General features: G+C 47.9%; 1 protein-coding gene across 2 annotated transcripts in view; it reads left to right on the top strand.

The window, feature by feature from the left end:
- Window positions 1-743: 743 nt before the first annotated feature.
- Window positions 744-14,385, top strand: part of arrb1 (arrestin, beta 1) — a 55,626-nt gene continuing 41,984 nt past the window's right edge. Inside the window, exon 1 of one of the 2 annotated variants that reach the window (XM_014215430.2) lies at window positions 744-1,369. In XM_014215430.2, the coding sequence (XP_014070905.1) occupies window positions 1,350-1,369 (20 nt within the window). In that variant the 5' untranslated portion in view covers window positions 744-1,349. The remainder of the gene's footprint in view (window positions 1,370-14,385) is intronic. The other variant, XM_014215431.2, reaches the window with a different exon arrangement.

Raw genomic sequence — 14,385 nt, 5'->3', positions numbered from 1 at the left:
ACAACTAGGGAACTCTGGGGGAAAAAAAGAGCTCTGACTAGGGATAAACTAATATGAATTGTTCATCTAACTCGGAATTCCAAGTCGGAAACTCCGGCATCTTTCTAGATCTCCGACCTGACTTCATAATTTTACCTTCCCCCAACGCCCCCCAACGCCCCCCTGTTCTCAGTTGTTTTGAATGCGCCATACTAATGGCTGGCTTGCCTCCTGCCTCCTGCAGCAGAGCAGCTGAGGGTCTTTCTCTGATATTAATGTATTTCTCATCTTATTAGTTTGGCAGACAACAGAGAGAGAGAGAGACCATCCATCCCCTGTTCCCTAATCCATCCACACATCCGCTCTTACAGATTGAGTGAGCAACAGAAAGGGAGAGTGTTAGGAGGGAGGGAGGGAAAGAGAGAGAGAGAAAGAGAGGGGGGAGAGAGAGAAAGAGAGCCCATGCTTGGCAGGGAGAGAGAGTGCGCGACAGGGAGAGGGAGAGCGTGCTTGGCAGGGAGAGAGAGAGAGAGAGAGAGTGCTTGGCAGGGAGAGAGAGAGAGTGCTTGGCAGGGAGAGAGAGAGAGAGAGAGAGTGCTTGGCAGAGAGAGGGAGAGAGAGTGCGCGGCTGAGAGAGAGAGAGTACTCGGCAGAGAGAGGGAGAGAGAGTGCTTGGCAGGGAGAGAGAGAGAGAGGGAGAGAGAGAGTACTCGGCAGAGAGAGGGAGAGCGTGCTTGGCAGGGAGAGAGAGAGAGAGAGTGCTTGGCAGGGAGAGAGAGAGAGTACGCGGCAGAGAGAGAGAGAGAGAGTACTCGGCAGAGAGAGGGGGAGAGAGTACTCGGCAGAGAGAGGGAGAGACAGGCATAGAGTGCTAGCAGCAGTCAAAGCGTCAATGTGAACAGAACCTAGATGAAAGACGAGGAAGATTCCTACTGACAATAATCTGTTGGATGATTCTCTCTCCCAACTGAGCTGAGCGCTGAATGTTCTTCTGACTGCTGTATGGATGAATCACCTGTTTGTTCTTATTAAGGCTATTTCTCAGGCATCGCTGGAGATGCCCTTTTATGTGCATTGAGCTGGAGACAGAGCGCTGAGAACAGAAGGCACAGAGAGAGAGACACATCCAACTGAGAAGAGCCCCCACTCTTCAATTCACCCACCCACCCACCTACCCTTTACATCAGAACATTCTTCTCTCACCCTTTCCTGTCTTTCTATCTCTCTCTCTCTCTCTATCTCTCTCTCTATCTATCTCTCTCTCTCTCTCTCTCTCTCTCTCTGTTTCTCTCTGCCTTTCTGCATAACGGTATTACACTGTATTTACTGAGGGTGAAAAGGAGGGATTCTACCACCCAACAATCCTCGCCATGGGAGATAAAGGCACAAGGTAAGCAGGGAATATCATGTGGGTGTTTCATGTCGCTGTGGAGGGTAGAGAGGATAACATCTTTGACTGCTGTATTCTGATTCTACAGTATGGCGGCTTCTCTTCCATCAGTGTTATCTGCTGTAGGATCCCCATGCTGTGTCCCTTTATGTTATTTCATGTGTGTGTGTGTGTGTGTGTGTGTGTGTGTGTGTGTGTGTGTGTGTGTGTGTGTGTGTGCGGACACGCATTTGTGTGCATCTGTACTTGTGTATGTTGCTACGTATGTTCAACTTGTGCTCGTGTTAGTACTCTCTATCATTTTCCCAGTAAATGTAATGTCAAAGGTAGTTTATCTGTTGTGTTTCTGAGTCACCGGCAATGTAACTCCCTGCCCAGCTACCAGCTTCTCTCCTCTCTCTACCCATCCTCTCTCCTCTCTCTACCCATCCTCTCTCCTCTCTCTACCCAGCCTCTCTCCTCTCTCTACCCAGCCTCTCTCCTCTCTCTACCCATCCTCTCTCCTCTCTCTACCCAGCCTCTCTCCTCTCTCTACCCAGCTTCTCTCCTCTCTCTACCCAGCTTCTCTCACCTCTCTACCCAGCTTCTCTCCTCTCTCTACCCAGCCTCTCTCCTCTCTCTACCCAGCCTCTCACCTCTCTCTACCCAGCCTCTCTCCTCTCTCTACCCAGCTTCTCTCCTCTCTCTACCCAGCTTCTCTCACCTCTCTACCCATCCTCTCTCCTCTCTCTACCCAGCCTCTCTCCTCTCTCTACCCAGCTTCTCTCCTCTCTCTACCCAGCTTCTCTCCTCTCTCTACCCAGCCTCTCTCCTCTCTCTACCCAGCCTCTCTCCTCTCTCTACCCAGCCTCCCTCACCTCTCTCTACCCATCCTCTCTCCTCTCTCTACCCGGCCTCTCTCCTCTCTCTACCCATCCTCTCTCCTCTCTCTACCCAGCCTCTCTCCTCTCTCTACCCATCCTCTCTCCTCTCTCTACCCAGCCTCTCTCCTCTCTCTACCCAGCTTCTCTCCTCTCTCTACCCAGCTTCTCTCCTCTCTCTACCCATCCTCTCTCCTCTCTCTACCCAGCTTCTCTCCTCTCTCTACCCATCCTCTCTCCTCTCACTACCCAGCCTCTCTCCTCTCTCTACCCAGCTTCTCTCCTCTCTCTACCCAGCTTCTCTCCTCTCTCTACCCAGCTTCTCTCCTCTCTCTACCCAGCTTCTCTCACCTCTCTACCCAGCTTCTCTCCTCTCTCTACCCAGCCTCTCTCCTCTCTCTACCCAGCCTCTCTCCTCTCTCTACCCAGCTTCTCTCCTCTCTCTACCCAGCTTCTCTCACCTCTCTACCCAGCTTCTCTCCTCTCTCTACCCAGCCTCTCTCCTCTCTCTACCCAGCCTCTCTCCTCTCTCTACCCAGCCTCTCTCACCTCTCTACCATCATCTCTCCTCTCTCTACCCAGCCTCTCACACCTCTCTACCCATCGTCTCTCCTCTCTCTACCCAGCCTCTCTCCTCTCTCTACCCAGCCTCTCTCCTCTCTCTACCCATCCTCTCTCCTTTCTCTACCCAGCCTCTCTCCTCTCTCTACCCAGCCTCTCTCCTCTCTCTACCCAGCCTCTCTCCTCTCTCTACCCAGCTTCTCTCCTCTCTCTACCCAGCCTCTCTCCTCTCTCTACCCAGCCTCTCACCTCTCTCTACCCAGCCTCTCTCCTCTCTCTACCCAGCCTCTCTCCTCTCTCTACCCAGCTTCTCTCACCTCTCTACCCAGCCTCTCTCACCTCTCTACCCAGCTTCTCTCACCTCTCTACCCAGCTTCTCTCCTCTCTCTACCCAGCTTCTCTCACCTCCCTACCCAGCCTCTCTCACCTCTCTACCCAGCCTCTCTCCTCTCTCTACCCATCCTCTCTCCTCTCTCTACCCAGCCTCTCTCCTCTCTCTACCCAGCCTCTCTCACCTCTCTACCCAGCCTCTCTCCTCTCTCCACCCAGCTTCTCTCCTCTCTCTACCCAGCCTCTCTCCTCTCTCTACCCAGCCTCTCTCCTCTCTCTACCCAGCCTCTCTCCTCTCTCTACCCAGCCTCTCTCCTCTCTCTACCCAGCCTCTCTCCTCTCTCTACCCAGCCTCTCTCCTCTCTCTACCCAGCCTCTCTCCTCTCTCTACCCAGCCCTCTCTCCTCTCTCTACCCATCCTCTCTCCTCTCTCTACCCAGCCTCTCTCCTCTCTCTACCCAGCCTCTCTCTCTCTCTCTACCCAGCCTCTCTCCTCTCTCTACCCAGCCTCTCTCCTCTCTCTACCCAGCCTCTCTCCTCTCTCTACCCAGCCTCTCTCCTCTCTCTACCCAGCCTCTCTCCTCTCTCTACCCAGCCTCTCTCCTCTCTCTACCCAGCCTCTCTCCTCTCTCTACCCAGCCTCTCTCCTCTCTCTACCCAGCCTCTCTCCTCTCTCTACCCACCCTGTCTCCTCTCTCTACCCAGCCTCTCTCCTCTCTCTACCCAGCCTGTCTCCTCTCTCTACCCAGCCTCCCTCCTCTCTCTACCCAGCCTGTCTCCTCTCTCTACCCAGCCTCTCTCACCTCTCTACCCAGCCTCTCTCACCTCTCTACCCATACTTTCTCACCTCTCTACCCAGCCTCTCTCACCTCTCTACCCAGCCTCTCTCTTCTCTCTACCCAGCCTCACTCCCCTCTCTACCCAGCCTCTCTCACCTCTCTACCCAGCCTCTCTCACCTCTCTACCCATCCTCTCTCTCCTCGCTCTACCCAGCCTCGCTCCTCTCTCTACCCAGCCTCTCTCTTCTCTCTACCCAGCCTCTCTCCTCGCTCTTCCCAGCCTCTCTCCTCGCTCTACCCAGCCTCTTTCCTCACTCTACCCAGTCTCTCTCCTTTCGCTACCCAGCCTCTCTCCTCTCTCTACCCAGCCTCACTCCTCTCTCTACCCAGCCTCTCTCACCTTTCTACCCAGCCTCCCTCACCTCTCTACCCAGCCTCACTCCTCTCACTACCCAGCCTCTCTCCTCTCTCTACCCAGCCTCTCTCCTCTCTCTACCCAGCCTCTCTCTTCTCTCTACCCAGCCTCTCTCTTCTCTCTACCCAGCCTCTCTCCTCTCTCTACCCAGCCTCTCTCTTCTCTCTACCCAGCCTCTCTCTTCTCTCTACCCAGCCTCTCTCTTCTCTCTACCCATCCTCTCTCTTCTCTCTACCCAGCCTCTCTCCTCTCTCTACCCAGCCTCTCGCTACCCAACCTCAGTCCTCTTTTTCTGGGGAAGCTGCTGAGGGGGACAGGGTTACCTGCCATCCAACCCCAACAAGCCCACAGGAGCTGAGGTCTACAGCATAGGCACCCCAACCACCTGATTCATTTCAGAGGAAGTGAGAGATTGATTTTTGGGTGTGTGGATTGTGCTTCTTGTCCATTGTTACATCATACCATGTAGAGGATCGCTCTAATGGAAGAGGATGTGGTATGTTACTGTGAGGCCAAGAGATGTCAATCACAAGTACTGGTTTCACACCCCCACATGAACCGAGTTACATAAATCCACAACATGGTCAACAGTATGTGGACACCTGCTCGTCGAACATCTCATTCCAAAAATCATGGGCATTAATATGGAGTTGGTCCCCACCCTTTGCTGCTTTAACAGCCTCCACTCTTCTGGGAAGGCTTTCCACTAGATGTTGGAACATTGCTGCGGGGACTTGCTTCCATTCAGCCACAAGAGCATTAGTGAGGTCAGGTACTGATGTTGGGCGATTAGGCCTGGCTGGCAGTCGACGTTCCAATTCATCCCAAAGGTGTTCGATGGGGTTGAGGTCAGAGCTCTGTGCAGGCCAGTTAAGTTCTTCCACACCGATCTCGACAAACCATTTCTGTATGGACCTCGCTTTGTGCACGGGGGCATTGTCATGCTGAAACAGGAAAGGCCCTTCCCCAAACTGTTGCCACAAAGTTGGAAGCCCAGAATTGTCTAGAATGTCATTGTATGCTGTAGCGTTAAGATTTCCCTTCAATGGAACTAAAGGGCCTGAACCATGAAAAACATCCCCAGACCATTATTCCTCCTCCACCAAACTTTACAGTTGGCACTATGCATTGGGGCCGGTAGCGTTCTCGTGGCATCCGGAAAACCCAGATTAGTCTGTCGGATTGCCAGATGGTCTGGAGGCTGGAGGCTGACTGAGGTTGGGACTGACAGGCTGGAGGCTGACTGAGTCTGGAGGCTGACTGAGTCTGGTGGCTGGTTGAGACTGGAGGCTGGTTGAGTCTGGAGGCTGGTTGAGGCTGGGGCTGCCTGAGGTTGAGCCTGGTTGAGGCTGGTTGGGGTCGGGGTTGGGGCCTGGGGCTGCCCTAACACATACTGGACTAACCTAAAAAACAGACTGTCCTAACCCTAACACAGACTGTCCTAACCCTGACCAGACCTGGGTTCAAATAAATTTGGAAGTTAGTATTTAAATGTTTTTTATTTTAAAAGACAATAAGTTGAATATTGGGAATGTATTTGGAAATACACTGACTCAAATACACACCCATACATTTAACCCAGGCATTTAACCCATACATTTAACCCAGACATTTAACCCAGGCATTGAACCAATATATTAAACCCAGGCATTTAACCCAGGCATTTAACCCAGGCATTTAACCCAGGTATTTACCCATGCATTTAACCCAGGTATTTAACCAAGGTATTTAACCCATGCATTTAACCCAGGTATTTACCCATGCATTTAACCCAGGTATTTAACCAAGGTATTTAACCCATGCATTTAACCCAGGTATTTAACCCATGCATTTAACCCAGGTATTTAACCCAGGTATTTAAACCATGCATTTAACCCAGGTATTTAACCCAGGTATTTAAACCATGCATTTAACCCAGGTATTTAAACCATGCATTTAACTAGGTATTTAACCCATGTATTTAACCAAGGTATTTTAAAATAGTATTTGAATAACAAATACCCATGTATTTGAACCCAGGTCGGACCCAGACTGACAAACCACAGCAGTGACCCTTGACCTTGATATTGAGCTGAACCCATGTGACTTGTCATGTGGAAACAGAAATGAGCAGGGTGACAGAGACCCCCCCCAAATACCCTATTCACACACACACACACACACACACACACACACACACACACACACACACACACACACACACACACACACACACACACACACACAACCTGTCTGACATCTCTCTGATGGACAGCCCTGGGGACTCCTGCTCTCGCCATCTACACGAGGGTCTCCTTCAAACAAAGGACTGACAGACCGAGACCCAGATGCAGCACTGTAACTCTGCACTTCCCTCCTGTCTGTCTGTCTGTGCTGCTGTGAGTGTCACAGTCGTGTTACAAAGCTGAGTCAAAACAAGGAACAAATGAAGAATGAATATTAAACACGTGTTACACTTATTTCAGTCCTGAGGTGGTGTGTGTGTGTGTGTGTGTGTGTGTGTGTGTGTGTGTGTGTGTGTGTGTGTGTGTGTGTGTGTGTGTGTGTGTGTGTGTGTGTGTGTGTGTGTGTGTGTGTGTGTGTGTGTGTGTGTGTGTGTGTGTGTGAGAGAGAGAGAGAGATTTGCGCGAGCGTTTACACAACTTTTTCTGAAAAAAAAATGCATTGACAGTACAGGGATCATTACTTTACTCACTGCCAACGGCGATCAATGTTTATCCACCTATTTACTTACCACAACATCACTGGGCTGTGTGTGTGTGTGTGTGTGTGTGTGTGTGTGTGTGTGTGTGTGTGTGTGTGTGTGTGTGTGTGTGTGTGTGTGTGTGTGTGTGTGTGTGTGTGTGTGTGTGTGTGTGTGTGTGTGTGTGTGTGTGTGTGTGTGTGTGTGTGTGTGTGTGTGTATTAGTCTTGCCTAGGGATGAGTGGGAAGCTGGAGGAGGGTGTACAGTATCTTGACTTAAACGTTAAGAGCTCTTGATTCATTTATGGATTGGGGCTGAAAGCATCTGACATACCGGAACTGCTAGGGGGAATCCAAGCTGTCCCCTGTAGAAGGATCGTCTCCAGCCATTCACAATAAATTGGGCTTCTGTTTCCCATGTGTCTCATTGCGTCAAGTCCTTCTGGACAAGGGTTGCTGGGCGGAGTGTAGGGGCTTTTCCAATGTACACGGCTTATGAAGGGGGCTTTACCTCCAAACTCTTCAAAACAGAACATGGGTAACTACCAACTAGTTGTCTCTCCTTCTCAGTGTTCATAGGTAACTACCAGCTAGTTGTCTCTCCTTCTCAGTGTTCATAGGTAACTACCAGCTAGTTGTCTCTCCTCAGTGTTCATGGGTAACTACCAGCTAGTTGTCTCTCCTTCTCAGTGTTCATAGGTAACTACCAACTAGTTGTCTCTCCTTCTCAGTGTTCATAGGTAACTACCAACTAGTTGTCTCTCCTCAGTGTTCATAGGTAACTACCAGCTAGTTGTCTCTCCTTCTCAGTGTTCATGGGTAACTACCAGCTAGTTGTCTCTCCTTCTCAGTGTTCATAGGTAACTACCAGCTAGTTGTCTCTCCTTCTCAGTGTTCATAGGTAACTACCAGCTAGTTGTCTCTCCTTCTCAGTGTTCATGGGTAACTACCAGCTAGTTGTCTCTCCTTCTCAGTGTTCATGGGTAACTACCAGCTAGTTGTCTCTCCTCAGTGTTCATAGGTAACTACCAGCTAGTTGTCTCTCCTTCTCAGTGTTCATGGGTAACTACCAGCTAGTTGTCTCTCCTTCTCAGTGTTCATAGGTAACTACCAGCTAGTTGTCTCTCCTCAGTGTTCATAGGTAACTACCAGCTAGTTGTCTCTCCTCAGTGTTCATAGGTAACTACCAGCTAGTTGTTTCTCCTCAGTGTTCATAGGTAACTACCAGCTAGTTGTCTCTCCTCAGTGTTCATAGGTAACTACCAGCTAGTTGTCTCTCCTTCTCAGTGTTCATAGGTAACTACCAGCTAGTTGTCTCTCCTTCTCAGTGTTCATGGGTAACTACCAGCTAGTTGTCTCTCCTTCTCAGTGTTCATAGGTAACTACCAGCTAGTTGTCTCTCCTTCTCAGTGTTCATAGGTAACTACCAGCTAGTTGTCTCTCCTTCTCAGTGTTCATGGGTAACTACCAGCTAGTTGTCTCTCCTTCTCAGTGTTCATAGGTAACTACCAGCTAGTTGTCTCTCCTTCTCAGTGTTCATAGGTAACTACCAGCTAGTTGTCTCTCCTTCTCAGTGTTCATAGGTAACTACCAGCTAGTTGTCTCTCCTTCTCAGTGTTCATAGGTAACTACCAGCTAGTTGTCTCTCCTTCTCAGTGTTCATAGGTAACTACCAGCTAGTTGTCTCTCCTTCTCAGTGTTCATAGGTAACTACCAGCTAGTTGTCTCTCCTCTCAGTGTTCATAGGTAACTACCAGCTAGTTGTCTCTCCTTCTCAGTGTTCATAGGTAACTACCAGCTAGTTGTCTCTCCTTCTCAGTGTTCATAGGTAACTACCAGCTAGTTGTCTCTCCTTCTCAGTGTTCATAGGTAACTACCAGCTAGTTGTCTCTCCTTCTCAGTGTTCATAGGTAACTACCAGCTAGTTGTCTCTCCTTCTCAGTGTTCATAGGTAACTACCAGCTAGTTGTCTCTCCTTCTCAGTGTTCATAGGTAACTACCAGCTAGTTGTCTCTCCTTCTCAGTGTTCATGGGTAACTACCAGCTAGTTGTCTCTCCTTCTCAGTGTTCATGGTAACTACCAGCTAGTTGTCTCTCCTTCTCAGTGTTCATAGGTAACTACCAGCTAGTTGTCTCTCCTTCTCAGTGTTCATAGGTAACTACCAGCTAGTTGTCTCTCCTTCTCAGTGTTCATAGGTAACTACCAGCTAGTTGTCTCTCCTTCTCAGTGTTCATAGGTAACTACCAGCTAGTTGTCTCTCCTTCTCAGTGTTCATAGGTAACTACCAGCTAGTTGTCTCTCCTTCTCAGTGTTCATAGGTAACTACCAGCTAGTTGTCTCTCCTTCTCAGTGTTCATAGGTAACTACCAGCTAGTTGTCTCTCCTTCTCAGTGTTCATAGGTAACTACCAGCTAGTTGTCTCTCCTTCTCAGTGTTCATGGGTAACTACCAGCTAGTTGTCTCTCCTTCTCAGTGTTCATGGGTAACTACCAGCTAGTTGTCTCTCCTTCTCAGTGTTCATAGGTAACTACCAGCTAGTTGTCTCTCCTTCTCAGTGTTCATGGGTAACTACCAGCTAGTTGTCTCTCCTTCTCAGTGTTCATGGGTAACTACCAGCTAGTTGTCTCTCCTTCTCAGTGTTCATAGGTAACTACCAGCTAGTTGTCTCTCCTTCTCAGTGTTCATGGGTAACTACCAGCTAGTTGTCTCTCCTTCTCAGTGTTCATGGGTAACTACCAGCTAGTTGTCTCTCCTTCTCAGTGTTCATAGGTAACTACCAGCTAGTTGTCTCTCCTTCTCAGTGTTCATGGGTAACTACCAGCTAGTTGTCTCTCCTTCTCAGTGTTCATGGGTAACTACCAGCTAGTTGTCTCTCCTTCTCAGTGTTCATAGGTAACTACCAGCTAGTTGTCTCTCCTTCTCAGTGTTCATGGGTAACTACCAGCTAGTTGTCTCTCCTTCTCAGTGTTCATAGGTAACTACCAGCTAGTTGTCTCTCCTTCTCAGTGTTCATAGGTAACTACCAGCTAGTTGTCTCTCCTTCTCAGTGTTCATAGGTAACTACCAGCTAGTTGTCTCTCCTTCTCAGTGTTCATAGGTAACTACCAGCTAGTTGTCTCTCCTTCTCAGTGTTCATAGGTAACTACCAGCTAGTTGTCTCTCCTTCTCAGTGTTCATAGGTAACTACCAGCTAGTTGTCTCTCCTTCTCAGTGTTCATAGGTAACTACCAGCTAGTTGTCTCTCCTTCTCAGTGTTCATAGGTAACTACCAACTAGTTGTCTCTCCTTCTCAGTGTTCATAGGTAACTACCAGCTAGTTGTCTCTCCTTCTCAGTGTTCATAGGTAACTACCAGCTAGTTGTCTCTCCTTCTCAGTGTTCATAGGTAACTACCAGCTAGTTGTCTCTCCTCAGTGTTCATAGGTAACTACCAGCTAGTTGTCTCTCCTTCTCAGTGTTCATAGGTAACTACCAACTAGTTGTCTCTCCTTCTCAGTGTTCATGGGTAACTACCAGCTAGTTGTCTCTCCTTCTCAGTGTTCATAGGTAACTACCAGCTAGTTGTCTCTCCTTCTCAGTGTTCATAGGTAACTACCAGCTAGTTGTCTCTCCTCAGTGTTCATAGGTAACTACCAGCTAGTTGTCTCTCCTTCTCAGTGTTCATGGGTAACTACCAGCTAGTTGTCTCTCCTTCTCAGTGTTCATAGGTAACTACCAGCTAGTTGTCTCTCCTCAGTGTTCATAGGTAACTACCAGCTAGTTGTCTCTCCTTCTCAGTGTTCATAGGTAACTACCAGCTAGTTGTCTCTCCTTCTCAGTGTTCATAGGTAACTACCAGCTAGTTGTCTCTCCTTCTCAGTGTTCATAGGTAACTACCAGCTAGTTGTCTCTCCTCAGTGTTCATAGGTAACTACCAGCTAGTTGTCTCTCCTTCTCAGTGTTCATAGGTAACTACCAGCTAGTTGTCTCTCCTTCTCAGTGTTCATAGGTAACTACCAGCTAGTTGTCTCTCCTTCTCAGTGTTCATAGGTAACTACCAGCTAGTTGTCTCTCCTTCTCAGTGTTCATAGGTAACTACCAGCTAGTTGTCTCTCCTTCTCAGTGTTCATAGGTAACTACCAGCTAGTTGTCTCTCCTTCTCAGTGTTCATGGGTAACTACCAGCTAGTTGTCTCTCCTTCTCAGTGTTCATGGGTAACTACCAGCTAGTTGTCTCTCCTTCTCAGTGTTCATGGGTAACTACCAGCTAGTTGTCTCTCCTTCTCAGTGTTCATGGGTAACTACCAGCTAGTTGTCTCTCCTTCTCAGTGTTCATAGGTAACTACCAGCTAGTTGTCTCTCCTCAGTGTTCATAGGTAACTACCAGCTAGTTGTCTCTCCTTCTCAGTGTTCATGGATAGATACTAGCTAGCTGTCTGTCTGTCTGTTTTCATGGATAGATACTAGCTAGCTGTCTGTCTGTCTGCTCATGGATAGATACTAGCTAGCTGTCTGTCTGTCTGCTCATGGATAGATACTAGCTAGCTGTCTGTCTGTCTGTTTTCATGGATAGATACTAGCTAGTTGTCTGTCACTCTGCTCATGGATAGATACTAGCTAGCTGTCTGTCTGTCTGCTCATGGATAGGTACTAGCTAGCTGTCTGTCTGTCTGTCTCTGTGCTCTTTATTGATCCTGTTAGCCATCATGGTGGACACTGACATGCATTTGGGGGAAAAGTGAAAGCTTGTTTGCATCTCCCTACTGAAGGCAGCGATGTCTGTCGTGGCCTGTGTGTTAAACAGGGAGAGACTGTCATGCCTCCTTCCCCTATCCACTCCCTCCCTCTCTCTCTCTCTCTCTCTCTCTCTCTCTCTCTCTCTCTCTCTCTCTCTCTCTCTCTCTCTCTCTCTCCATCTCAATTGAGTTTCAGCAGGCTATGTTGCCAATAGAGAATGATTGATTGATAGGGTCTAGAAAGCAGATCGGAGCAGCAGGAGATGATTGATTGATTGATAGAGTCTAGAAAGCAAATACAAAAAGCAGCATTTGATCGCAGCCAGAGAGGCAGAGGCGCTGGAGGGGATGGCTGCCGTTTTACAGGCTCCTAACCAACTGTGCTATTTTCTTTGTTTTCTCGCATTGTTTGAAATTTATGTTGCTGCTATCGTCTCTTATGACCAAAAAAAGCTTCGGGATATCAGAACAGCGATTACTCACATCGAACTGGACGAAGATTTTTTCTTTAATGGGTACAACGTGAATTATATACTGCTTCTCAGAGACCAGGCCCAAATCCTTGTCATTTGCGTGAAGAAAAGACGGAAATACAGGGGACAGAGTTCGGGGTGCCTTGTGAGAATTCGTCGGCAAGTGGGTAACCCACCTCTACCATCCATTCTATTGGCCAACATGCAATCACTGGAGAATAAACTGGATGATCTCTGTTCGAGATTATCCTATCAACGGGACATTAAAAACTATTGTATCTTATGTTTCACCGAGTCGTGGTTGAACGACGACGCAGATAATATACAGTTGGTTGGGTAACCCGTTCATCGGCAGGACAGAACTGCTACGTCTGGTAAGACGAGGGGTGGGGGTGTGTGTTTATTTGTCAATAACAGCTTGTACTCAATGTCTAATATTAAGGAAGTCTCGAGGTATTGCTCACCTGAGGTAGAGTACCTCATGATAAGCTGTAGACCACACTATCTACCAGGAGAGTTCTCATCTATATTTTTTGTAGCCATCTATTTACCACCACAAACCGATGCTGGCACTAAGACCGCACTTAACGAACTGTATAAGGCCATAAGCAAACAAGAAAATGCTCATCCAGAAGCGGCGCTCCTAGTGGCCGGGGACTTTAATGCAGGCAAACTTAAATCAGTTTTACCTAAATTCTACCAGCAAGTCACATGTGCAACCAGAGGGAAAAAAAACTCAAGACCACCTGTACTCCACACACAGAGACGCGTACAAAGCTCTCCCTCCATTTGGAAAATCTAACCATAATTCTACCCTCCTGATTCCTGCTTACAAGCAAAAACTAAAGCAGGAAGTACCAGTGACTCGCTCAATACGGAAGTGGTCAGATGACGCTGAAGCTACGCTACAGGACTGTTTTGCAGCACAGACTGGAATATGTTCCGGGATTCATCCAATGGCATTGATGAAATCCGGGTGAAATGGCCACCCGGACTATTTACATTGTGCCCCCCCCCCCTTTGTTTTTACACTGTTGCTACTTGCTGTTTATTATCTATGCATAGTCACTTTACCCCCACCTACATGCACCTGCAGGTGGCAGTAAATGTCAACAAGCATAATTCCAAAATGTTGAATTTATTTCAATTTAGTACAGCAGTAGATATATAAATACTATGTGAGCATTATTAAAGTGACCAGTGTTCAATGACTATGTACATGAACAGAAGTCTCTAAGGTCTGATTTCCTAACTGTGGGGCAGGAGGGGTCGGCAGGGAGTCCCCCCCCAAACACAAAAAATTTATAATAATAATAATTTGGAAGAAGGAACTTAGTCCGGTTTTAAACTTGCTCTTGAAAGTTGTAATAGTAGAATGTACAAGGTACCATTTCTAATATTGGGTATTGCATCATCAGTTCCTCTTGTCATGTCCGTCATTACAAACCTTACAGAGAGAGATTTATAACATGAAATGTCCAGATTAACTATAAAACGTCAGCTAACATTTTTTTTGTTTAGTTTTTTTAGCCCAAACATATTGTAGTAATGTTTGATTTACTTAAATATCACATGAATACAAATTAGACATGGAAAAATGTGTAGAGTTGCAAGAAAATGTGCTTTAAACCTACAAAATTCTCTCCACCAACAAGAGGGATGTGAACAGTTTGTGTTATGAACAGTGCTTGTGGCCATAGAAATAGACATGGGGGGGGGGGGGTGTTCCCCAATGCTGGAAGGGTGGCCCCGAGTGAAAAAGTTTGTTGAAGGCTGAGCTGAAGTCGATGAACGGTATTCATACATAGGTATTCCTTTTGTCCAGGTGGGATAGGGTAATGCCAATGCCAATGCCAATTGCGTTGTTCATGGATCTGCTTTGGGGCCGGTGTGCAAATTGCCGTGGGTCTACGGTGTCAGGTAAGATGGAAGAGATATGGTCCTTAACCAACCTCTCAATACACTTCATGATGACGGAAGTCATTTGGTTCAGTTACCTTCGCTTTCTTGGGTACAGGAACGATGGTGGAATCATCAGAGTCCATGACTTCAGGAGAGATTTTCAGTCTGCTAGGGTTAGGGGTTAGGGTAAGGGGTTAGGGTAAGGGTTAGGGGTTAGGGTTAGTGTTAGGGTTTAGGGTAAGGGGTTAGGGTAAGGGTTAGGGGTTAGGGTAGGGGTTAGGGTTAGTGTTAGGGGTTAG

The sequence above is a fragment of the Salmo salar genome, chromosome ssa09, assembly GCF_905237065.1.
Source record: "Salmo salar chromosome ssa09, Ssal_v3.1, whole genome shotgun sequence".
In the NCBI taxonomy this organism is placed as follows: Eukaryota; Metazoa; Chordata; class Actinopteri; order Salmoniformes; family Salmonidae; genus Salmo; species Salmo salar.
The sequence above is the reverse complement of the archived record's forward strand: the minus strand, read 5'-3'. Positions and strand labels throughout refer to the sequence as shown.